Source organism: Lemur catta, chromosome 12 (assembly GCF_020740605.2).
Source record: "Lemur catta isolate mLemCat1 chromosome 12, mLemCat1.pri, whole genome shotgun sequence".
Lineage (NCBI taxonomy): Eukaryota > Metazoa > Chordata > Mammalia > Primates > Lemuridae > Lemur > Lemur catta.
Window position 1 is genome coordinate 14,090,378 of NC_059139.1, and position 12,190 is coordinate 14,102,567.

Here is a 12,190-nt window from a genome sequence, read left to right on the forward strand (position 1 = left end):
CCCCAAACAACATCTTGGCTGCAACCTCTTGAGAAACCTTGAGCCAGAGGTACCCATTAGAGGCACTCCTGATACTCATGCCCCCGCGAGAAAATAGACACTGCTGCTTTATACTGCTAAGGTTTTGCCCAATGTTTTATGCAGCTATGGAGAAGTCATACACAACTTTCATCAAGTAGTAAACATGAACATCAGTAATGAGACAAATCAAAACCATGGTCCACCAGACAGGATACAATGAGAGGAACACAGAATTGCTTCTGTTATATTCCTGACAAAAATGCATATCCTTAATTCATACATGAGGAGACGTCACACAAACTCAAAGTGAGAGGAACATTCTAAAAAAAATAACCTGCCAGAAATTTTCAGAAGTGTGAGGGAAGCCAAGAAAAGGGAAAGGAACTGTTCCAGATTGAAGAAAGCGAGAGACCTGACATTGTAATACAATGTGTGATTTTGAACTTGAACTTTTGTTGTATAAGACACTATTGAAGCAAGTGATGAAGCTAGAATGGGGTCTAGGGATAAGATTGTAATAATGCATTAATGCTAATTTCATGGTTTTGAAGATTGTATTTTGGTTATACAAACAATGTCTTTATGTGTAGAAACTAAATAGTCAGCATTCTGTCCCCAAGCTCCTGAAGAAAACTCTGCTTGTGAGTCATAGATTGAAACTGATGACAGTTCACCTATTTCTACCATACAATTTGATCTGCTCTCTGTTACCATGGCTGGCTCATGGGATAAGAGAATATATCTACTTTATTATTTCTTGGTTTGTCTGTGGAAACTCTGTGAAAATAAGGAAGTGTGGAGATTTGTATATGTTTCTAAATTACAATAATGATTTTAATAAATTAATATAAAGGATAGTCACAGTCTTGACTATTTCCTTCCTGGAGTTAGACTATCTAAATATGACCATGTAGAAAATATTCTCTTGTTAATAATTCTGTAAAAAACTCCACCAAAATTTCATCTTAGCATTTCTCTCCAAACTTCATGTAAAACAAAATAGAGTTCAGAGAAAAAAGACCACAGGGATACCTGTTAATTGTATTTATTAAGACTGTGGCTTAATTCCTTTTACGTCTTTCTTGTTTTATTTAAACTTCTACTAGACTTTTCTTCAAGATAGTGGATAGGACATACCTATTGCTCAGATTTTGTTTTAAGCAGGGACCTGCATCCTCAAATTATGTAATATAATATAATTAATATGATATAAGCATTCCAGATTCTTAACCAGGTCATCTGAGATTGAAAGCTAAACTTAAGTTTCCCAAAGTCTTAGCAGCCACCAGCACTAGTAAAGCAATATAAGTGATTGTGATCAACTTTGTTCTAAAGAGCCTGGGAGTCCATTCCTACTTTCTTATACATAGGAGTTAAGTTTTTGAATTAAAAAAAAAATCAAACAGTCAACAATAGTACTAAAGGTTATTGTAATGGTTAAATAAAATAGGGAATGCAAATCTCTAGTTAGATTGTCAGGCACCTGGCTATTGCTTAGGAAATGGTAAGTTCTTACTAGATAAATCATGATTTACAATTGGCATCTACTACAACGTAGTTATAAATAGTCCAACCAGCTGCCTCAAGATGCCTTAGCTCAGGCAAAGGACAGTAATACAAATGTGAATATGGATTTAAACACTCTAAACCTGTCAGCACTCTAGGAGAAGCAACTTAAACTGCATATTCTACTGATGCATAATTATCAGATATTAAGAAGGTACATTACTGTATTTCACTGTTACTCTAGTGATCTTAAAGAATTAAGACCACATTCATAAAGTCCAAATTTGTCTCCAAGGAGTAGCTTTGAGTTGGGGAATATCTGGATCATTAAGTAATTTCCATAGGTCAGAGGAAAAGTACTTTATCTCTGAATATTACTTTCATGGCATATTGGTTGTAGCAGAAGTTAGTAACAGAGTGACCTTTCTCTGAAACAATTTATAGAGTCACTAGAATTTTCTCCAACTTTAGGGAATCATATACGTATTCCATAGTGTTATAAGCTTGAAATCTTGACCCTCACCACAATTGACTCTTGGTACACTTATGTTCTCTGTAATTTTCACTTTAGTTAATTTTCATTGCAGGTTTATGTGTTCCTCATAGTTCCAGATGTATAATCTATTATTGTTAAAATGACATTTGCATAATACACTTTGTTTCAATTTTCCAATATGTCTTCATCTTCTGTTTTGTACTATAAATAACTTATTTCACTACATGTATTTTTAAATTGCTCGATTCTTCCCTTTTATTTAAAATGAAATAGTAATATTTTCACTTATTGGGAAAGAAATGTTATTTCCTAGAGAATACCTCAAATGTGGATGTCTACACCAACAGTGAGATTTGTTGCAACAATAGCTATGCTGTCAATACACCGTACAAAGTTCCTTCTGGTCTTGATTAAAGATTATTTTAATATTAAAAGGAAAATTATACAGAGGTAGGATTACCTAAACTGCACAGGAAAAAGGAAATACAGAAAATAATAAACTTTTAGATTATTAGAGGAGTGAACCATTTCCATCTGGTAAGAAGAGTGTACTTGAGAATGAAGTTCAAGTTCCCTAGGAACATAAATATAAGTTCTGGATGCACAGTAGTTGGTTAGGTTTAGGCTGGTCATGTAAAAGCAGAAAAAGTAGATACCACAAGACTAACTGGGTCTTTTGTATTTTAGGGGTTTATGTGCATAGATGGGATTGTGGGGAATGCTAAAAGTAATGCATGAAAGATACTTAATTATTAACATTTAATTTATAGTGTTTTATCTTCTTGTATCTATTTGAAAAGTGCATATTATGTAAATGTAGTCCAAGAATATCTGTGATATTCTGTAGTCCAACTATATCTGTGATACAGTTTTACATTCAAAAGAAATATTTTCCATTATTAAAAATAAAAAAAAAGAAGGTGGAGAGAAGGTGGTGCATTGAAAATCAATTTAAGTATTGACTGGAGGCTCTTAAATAACCAATGGGAAATTTCAGTGTTTTGCATATAGCAAAATATTTTAAAGAACCTATTTTTTTCACAGATCTTTCCAATATCTTATGGCAGCATAATAAATCATGTCCCACCGCAATACCTCAAAAACTGGAGCTACTTTGTTTTCCCACTTACCTATCTTCTGATTTCTCAGATATATTTCTTTCTTCAGATACTAGTTGCAAACCTCTATACAAGGACTTTGACGCTATAGCCCTACTCTTTCTTTTAACCAGCACAACAAAAGACCTAATTGTTTATCTAATAAAATAGAATTTTCTAATAATGTAGAAGGATATGTGTATTTGCTTTAAGAATGCTATTTTGGTAGTAAAGAGTCACTGAGGTCGCAAATTCATGTCAATACTCCCAATTTACATGAAGTAGGCACTAAGTTAAACTACTTATCTACTAAATAGCATGCCTTCTTAAAAGCCTTACTTTTTCTCAGAATGCTACCTTTTATTTCCCCCCCTAAAGTCAAGGTACAATTTTAAAATGGCCTCCACCATTTTCAGAGACGACTTTCTAACGAGACATGCTTCCTCCCAATTGTATTTCTAAATCTCTACCAATTATAACACTGTATAAAAGAGGCAAGTCAAGAATTGTAGCAAAAACTTAATAACAGATTTGCAGCCCTGGGTGTGCACATTAAAATTTGAAATCTAAGTGAACTACTTTGAGCTGATTTCTCAGTTCAAGGAGAGAATATGGTCTTTAAATGCCTGATAAGGTCACATACACAATTTCAAGTGCGTTTGTAGTAAATCCATGTGGCAGGTTCTACAGCCACTAACCTGCTTCTGCCCTCAGGGTAGCACGCACAGTGTTCATTGCATGTCCTGGATGCTTGTAGGGGCAGCGGAGGCCCTCGGAGACACGTCAGACTTACGAAATACTAGCAATGGCTCACACCAGAGAGTTTCAAGTCTTAACCCATACGTAATGAGTAGCTTTATCTTTCAAATGTGATAAAAACCAGAAATCACTTTGAAACAAATTGAGAGATTAGCAATGGTGACTGAGGAATAAAAATTATAATTTAAAATTATCATTAAAGCTGGAATCTTTAACTTACTGACCTTGTATAGTACATATTATAGGACTTTGGAAATTTAGGTTCATATTGAAATGTAAATTTATGTCAAATTTAACTTTTAAGAATGATGATGCTACTATATTCTAATTGCAAACTTATTTTAATAATAATTTCACAATATTATTTGCTCTTTGGCTTGTTGTCATGGCAACTATGGGTTAATTATACCCACAAAGGAAACAGTATCACCCTTGCAATGCACCCTTTTCTGGACCACTTCTAGGCCAGATGCAATGCAGGCTTTAGATATTAATAATTTGCTTTGAGCTAAAAATTACTATCTGGTATTAGTGATGTGTGGCAGTTATTTCCAGCACTGTGTAGGTATCTATAATTGTGATGACAGTTTCAATACAAAATGAATTTTGTACTTAAAGTGTAAATGGATTCTATGGGTTCAGGTAAATCCACAGGTTGGAAAATAGTAAAGAATGTTATATATTCTTGTGATTATCTTCATAATGCAACAGAAAGAAAAACAGAAAAAAAAAAGAATAAATGAAAATAATTGTTTCCTCTACTGTTGAAGAACCATCTTTTGGGTTACAAGTAAGATGTTTACATCAACCTGAAAAAAGTAAATGTTGAAGAGGTCTTGTAGCATCTGACAGAATTTTGTTTTGCCTACTCACCCACAGGAGACATTTCTGGGACACTGGCAACATAAGGTCCATCCAAAAACTTTGGCTCATTGTCATTAATATCCTGCACTTTGATGATGAATTCTGATTCAGGCTCCAGGGGCTTCCTGGTTTCTATGTCCACAGCCTGAGCACGAAGCGTGTAGAAAGGTTTTTCTTCTCTATCCAGGCTCCTTATTGCATGAATGTCCCCTGTGGTTTCATCAATAGTAAAAACGGTGCCAGCGCCGTCTCCTGAGAGGGTGTATTTAACAGTGCCCTCTCCCTTGTCTAAGTCGGAGTGGAGCTTTGGTGGGGCAGAGAGAGAAGAGAGAGAGAGAAAGAGAGAGAGAGAGAAAACTATTAAATGGGGTGTTGCTATATTAAAAAGTCATACTTTGCAATATAATTTATTTAGTCAGAAATGTTAAATGAGCGCTTATAGCTCTTCTTTCTTGTTTTTTATTCCTCCAACTTTCTGATTATAAAAATTTTAATTCCCAGAAAAGTTGAAAAAATGCGGTGAACACCGTATATACCTATATATCCCAGACATTCCACCATTTACCTTTTAATCTACTTGCCTTATCACATAGATAGATCACATATCCATTCTTTCACCCATCCCTCTCTCATTCCATCTTATTTTGATGCATTTTGGAGATCAGAACAAAAGCACTACCCAAATACATCAAAAGGTATAATTATAACTAATTTTGAACATTTGTATCTAGTTCTTTTGTATCCCTTTGGGAATAAAATTTTCATAAAGTGAAATGCACAAATCTTTTTTTTTTTTCTTTTTTTTTTGAGACAGAGTCTCCCTCTGTTGCCCGGGCTAGAGTGAGTGCCATGGCGTCAGCCTAGCTCACAGCAACCTCAAACTCCTGGGCTCAAGCAATCCTCCTGCCTCAGCCTCCCGAGTAGCTGGGACTACAGGCATGCGCCACCATGCCCAGCTAATTTTTTCTCTATATATTTTTAGCTGTCCAAATCATTTCTTTCTATTTTTTTTTTTTTTTTAGTAGAGACAGGGTCTCGCTCTTGCTCAGGCTGGTCTTGAACTCCTGAGCTCAAATGATCCGCCGGCCTCGGCCTCCCATAGTGCTGGGATTACAGGCATGAGCCACCATGCCCGGCCTGAAATGCACAAATCTTAAGTGTACTTCTTCCTTTATTTTAAATGATCATCATAAGAAAAATAAATTAGCTCATAAATACCAAAAAACAAAACAAAGCAAAACCCTCCAAATGTCCTGAAAATAGAAATCAGTGAGGTAATTCCAGCGGAAGATAAAGTAAACAAACTAAAAACAGTGCGCTTTTTTCGTTTGAAAAGGAAAGAGCGATCTGGTACACCAAGAAGTTTGCATTTACGTATGGTAGAGCATCTCATTTTAATAGACTGAGTTTGAATGAGCTAGCCAATATTAACTAGATGATTGATATAATCACTGATTATTCTTTCATATTCACAGACAAATTAATAGTTCTAATAATTCTACATATAGAATATTTTTACTATATAGAAAAACAAAATTCAGCTAATTTTTTTTTTAATTCAACATATGTATAGTTCACCATGTTATAGCAGGGAATACGATACATATCAGTAACCATAAGGGAGAGGGTCAGGAGAGGAAAATTATCATTGTGATACTCTAAGTTAGAGTTGCTGAAATTGGAGTCCAAGAATACATGGAAGATGAAAAGAGTCTTAGAGATCTATAAATTATTTTTGAATAAATAAATATGTACATAAAATGTTACATATAATTATCAAAGAATATACATTTTGATAAATATATATTATTCTAAGTAATATAAAGTATATTTATAAATATATACACAGTAATATGTATTCTTATAAATAATGTAATATACATTACTTTTTATTCAGATTCTTATCTAAATGTTTTAAACTATTCCTGCTCATTATGGTACAGTCATCAGATTTCAGCATCCAAGTTTTTTATTTAAAATCTCATTCCGGTCAACAGATCACCCAAAAGAAAAATGTTGAACACTTACAGTGCCTATAACTCTTTGGGTTGTGCCCTAAAATTTGAATACAAGCACTGCTGTCTTGCAAAAAAAAAAATGGGTAAGAATGAGTTCTGTTTTTCTTAGTGTTTCAGTACAAAAGAAGCTTTGAAAATATTTTAAATTATATAAATATCCTTTTGAAAATAAGATTTCTGTGTATTAGTATTAGTAATATAAAAGCACAAATATAGCCAGATTAAGTAGAAGCCCAACAGTGGTTACATCTTTCTTCTTAAACACAACATTCTGGTTTAGGTTCAGTAAAATAACATCATTGTTCAAATTAATGTTTTTAAAATAAATGTATTCATTTGTGAATTTGTATTTACTCTGAAAGTGTCCTTGTATAAGACTACAAGCATAAGGATTTATACCTGGTTAAGTGGCATAATGAAAAAAAATATGGCAACATTAAAAGGGTGCAACATTTTTATTTTCCTTTAGGAGTTTCTGTATATTTTACTTAAGTATAAGAAAAATTGCTATGAATGATAGGAAGAAGTATTTTTTTCTCCTAATTCTTTTACAAAGTGCTGTGAAGCTCAGAAAGTTTCAAGTGTAAAATCAAACTGTAGATAAATGTTCTTTGAACTTAGGAATTTCAAATTACAAATTTCAACTATACTATTAAAGATATTCAACACAGTGGGTATTGCTTTTGCTTTCTAATTTATCTAAATATATATGTCAGGAAAAAGCTCACTGCAAAAGAAATGACTTCATAAACTGGATCCATTTTGCCAACAGCTCAAAGGATATATGGTAATATTGTGGGAGCTGAGTGAAAATTCCAAGTAAATTTTCACTATGTGATCCAAGTAGATTACAAAATAAACAAACAGAAAACACAAGAAAACCCTCCATTTAGCTAAAATCAGAACTGTTTTCTTTGCAAATTGACATAAAAATTTAAATTCAGTTGTTGCTACTCCTCATTCTTCTACATTTTTCTCCTAATATAAAGATGAGTTTTGCAGAGATTAAAGCTTGAGAAGAAATATGTGAAAATGCGTTAAAATTTTGAACTGAAAATGAAGTTGATGAATGTAAAATACTTGAGAGGATTAGATATTTTAGGGGAATTTATCACATGATAATACCTTAAAGGAGATCACATTCAATATTCCGCATTCACAGGGCATGTATAAAATTAATTATTCAGTGCCAATTGATTCAGACAGATTCAAGTAAGAAGCATAAAGCATAGATGTTATTTCAATATCATTTTGACATTAAACAAATGATATTGGCATGATGTTGGATGTTATAATTTTTTATTTCAAATACAAAATAATTTCAATAGAAAATAAAGTAAAATGCGGGGGGAGGAAAAAAAAAGATAAAGTAAAAGGAAAATCCTCACCTTTTAACCTAGAGATAACTTCTTTTATTTTGTTTATGTATTTCAGTTATGTAGATATATAAATGTATATAACTGTAAGGGTAAATACATATATAAATATATATTTATTAGCATATATATTTATATAAAATTATCTGATTTTTATATACATCTATACACATACAATATATGAAACTGAGTTGCGAATGGGTATATTCACACTTGATGGGTGCGGTGGGCACCGTCTGGGGGATGGACACGCTTGAAGCTCTGACTTGGGTGGGGCAAAGGCAATATATGTAACCTAAACATTTGTACCCCTGTAATATGCTGAAATAAAAAATTGAAAAAAAATCAAATTAAAAAAAGAGTTAAAAAGAAACTGAGTTAACATTTTTCAATAACAAAATACCATAATCATTTTCAGTATCATTGGAAATGCTTCAAAATTAATTTTAAGAGTATCTGCATTATATTCATCCAATGAAGCTGAATGATCCAGTGGGCAATGCCGATCCTTTCATAAACAATGTGGTGAATGTGTGTGCGTGTGGGTGTGCATGCATATGTATGTTTTTGTGTGTTTTCCTCTATTTCCTTAAACTAAAAAGGCAACTATCGAGACAAATATTATGGTAATTTTTATGAATCTTGGACAACGTCAAATCTTGAATGATTCCAAAATTTTATCTCCATAGATGAAATTGCTTTCTCAAATCTTTCAGCTATGGAATTTAGGCTTAGCATACATTGGGAAACTAGTTCTTAGTTTTCTTTGCATAACGAAGTAAGGGAGGCTACAGAAGAATTCACATGCTTTGTCTCATTTTTGGGTTGTGTTAACCGTAAAAAAAATCACGTGATGCCATTTTACACAATCATTTTAAGCTACACACACAGCAAGCTACTTATTCTGCAAAATAAATTTATTTTTCTCTATAGAAATTTGAAAATAACAGCTAGAAATATTTCTTATTCTAATTATTAAAAATAACCTGTTTCTGAGTAGGTGCTGACTACATTTACTGATTGACACTGCTAACCCAAATAATATCATCTTTTGGTATCGACACTTAAAATAAAATTTCTCCCAGAAACAGAGTTCTATTATATAAATGATAAATGTAGAAGTAGATACTGTCCAGGTAGCTGTTTTGTGGAAATGGTGTTGTTATGTTCTGGTGTTTTCTAAGTTATCTCAGATGGTGCATGAAAATGAGATGCCAAGAGAGGCTTAAAGAGATACTGAGTACTAGCTTCAGAGCGTAAGCAAATCTTGAATTCCAGTGTTTAAAAGTTTTGAGAAAGCTAATTGAAAGTTAAATGTTTACTAGAATCTCTCTGATTATATTTCAGAAACTGCTGCACAAAAAAGGAATTTATTCTTATTTTCTCTGGGTTGAAAGTGCATGTAACATGGAAAATGCTTTTTATATCACTATAATTTTATTTTCATTTGCCATTTGCCAGGATAAGGGGTGTTTACCAGGAATGGATACAGCATGGGGTGCGTTGGGAGGATAAACTGCTGATTTTGAAAAGGTACTTTTTGTATGAAAACCAAAAATTATGTTCAACAAATACTATTACTAATCTCTATGTGGATATGTCTGTCTCCACATGAGTCCAAAATATACATACACTATATAGATGCCATCAACTTATCAGCTTGCTGCTAAATGTAACCATTTAACATAAAATATGCATCTTTATGTAGTCCCCTAATTCTTAGAATTAGGCATATTTCCTAGAGGGAAATGGAGAATAACCACCCTGGACAGTTACCACGTATGGTTTTTATGAGGCAATCAGGATGGCTGATATAAGAAGGTTAAAAAATAAAAAGTTATTACAAATCATTTCTCAAGAAATTTTGCAAAAAACGATTTTAATATATTTTTGCTTATGAAATATTTAAAACTATAGTTTCTCCTTTAAATGGATGCTGATTCATAAATTGCTCTTTGTGTTCCAAATTTTTTATATATTCCTGTCTTTACTTTCGTAACCATTCACTTTCCCTCTTTTCCTACTGACTTAGCCTGTGGGGTTGTAATGAATTTACTGTTTCTTTTTTGGTTTTGTCTTTTGTTCTCTGAGAATAAAGTATATGAGATGATAGAAAATCAGAAAACAGGAAAATTCAAAAGTCATCATAAATTCATTACCAATAAAATTTCTCATTTGGTGAATAGCTCTGCAAATTACTAAGTATTGTTTCATAGGTGCTATGGTACACTGCATGCGGTTTTGTAACCTGCTTTTTAGATAGATTATATTGTATATATTTTTCTGTATCAATAAATATGAATTTATTACATACTTAAATTGGTCACAAATATCTTAATCAAATTAATATGTGAAATTGCTAAATATCAAAGAGTATAGAAGAGTTTATAGTTCCCACTGTTTACAGTTCCCACCCTTGCCTTTCCCAGTCAGCTGGGGAAATCACATTTGGGTGTTTCTATTGCAGTTCTTATAAAAAATAGGCACATATGAACATTGTCTAAAAGATAACATGTTATACCAGTTCTTTAATTATCAATTTGAATGTTTTTGTTGACTTGCAAACTCCACACCACCTTTCTTATCCCAACAAAATTATAATACTATTTATTCTACATGTTGTCAATAAAACATTAGTCTAAGTAGTATGTATCTCTGGTTTTGAATTCAGTTCAGTCATAGAATATATTTCCAGTTCTCCATTTCCTAAGATCATAGTACTAATGCATCTCCTCCTGTTTCTCCCCCACAGATTCCATGGTCTATATTTTAAAGAATATGTCCTAAAGATTTGTGAAATCAGTCTCTTTTTATTTTTTATTATTTTTTAATTTATTTAAAAATATTTTTTTTCTTTCTTTCTTTCTTTTTTTGAGACTGCGTCTCGCTCTGTTGCCATGTTATCAGCCTAGCACCTCAAACTCCTGGGCTCAAGCAATCCTCCTGTCTCAGCCTCCTGAGTAGATGGGACTACAGAAGTACGCCACCACGCCCAGCTAATTTTTTTCTATTTTTAGTAGAGATGGGGGGTCTCACTCTTGCTCAGGCTGGTCTTGAACTCCTAAGCTCAAGCAATCCTCCTGCCTCAGTTTCCCAGAGTGCTAGGATTACAGGCGTGAGCCACTGTGCCTGGCCCAGTCTCTTTTTAAATGTAAGCCTGTTGTTTAATTTTATGTGTCAACTTGACTGGGCTATGAGTTACCCAGAGATTTGGCCAAGGATTATTCTGGATGTGTCTGTGACTGTGTTTCTGAATGAGATTAGTATTTGAAGCAGTAGACTGAGTAAAGTAGATAGCCCTCCCTAGTGCGGGTGGGCCACATCCAATCAGTTCAGGGCATGAAAAGAACAAAAAGGCTAACTGTTCTGTGAGCAAAGGCAAACACCTCCTGCCTGACTGCCTTCAAGCTTGGACATTTATTTAGATTTTTTTTTTTTCTTTTTTCTTTCTCTTGCCTTTGGACTTGAATTAAAACATTACCTCTTCCTGGGTCTTAAGCCTACCAGTCTTTGGACTGGAATGATATCATCAGTTCTCCTGGGGCCCCAGCTTGCCACGGGCATATCTTGGGACTAGTCAGCCTCGATAACTGTGTGAGCCAATTCCTCATAATAAATCTGTGTACATATCTATATCTATATTTATATCTATATCTATCAACATCCTATTGGCTGTTTTTCTCTGGAGAATTCTTACTAATACATAAGCCCTCCAAGCTTTGTCCATCAGTTGATGCTAAAACATAAAAAAAACAAAACAACTTATATTCTTTTTACAATAATTATAATAATGTAAATAGTTTGGTTCCATTGCCAAGTAATATAAAGTACCCATGTGATTACTATAGTTTTATTTTGCAGATGGAATTTTTTTGTAATATTTTTTTTGTCTGTGTTGTTTTTTTTCATATGCTTAAGATCATCCCACTTCTTACACTCAACATCTAATCTTTTTACTACTTACCTCTCTCTGGGAGGCCTCTGTCTTCCTAATCCAAACAAGAGCAGCTAAATAATTGTCTACATGGAATTTTTCTTTATTAATCTCTTTGT

The 12,190-nt window shown here is 33.2% G+C and overlaps 1 protein-coding gene across 2 annotated transcripts in view; it reads right to left on the bottom strand.

The window, feature by feature from the left end:
• Window positions 1-12,190, bottom strand: part of CDH12 (cadherin 12) — a 351,941-nt gene that overhangs the window by 156,129 nt on the left and 183,622 nt on the right. For both annotated transcript variants that reach the window (XM_045566578.1, XM_045566579.1), the window contains one exon: window positions 4,753-5,047. In XM_045566578.1, coding sequence (XP_045422534.1) covers window positions 4,753-5,047 — 295 coding nt within the window. The remainder of the gene's footprint in view (window positions 1-4,752; window positions 5,048-12,190) is intronic.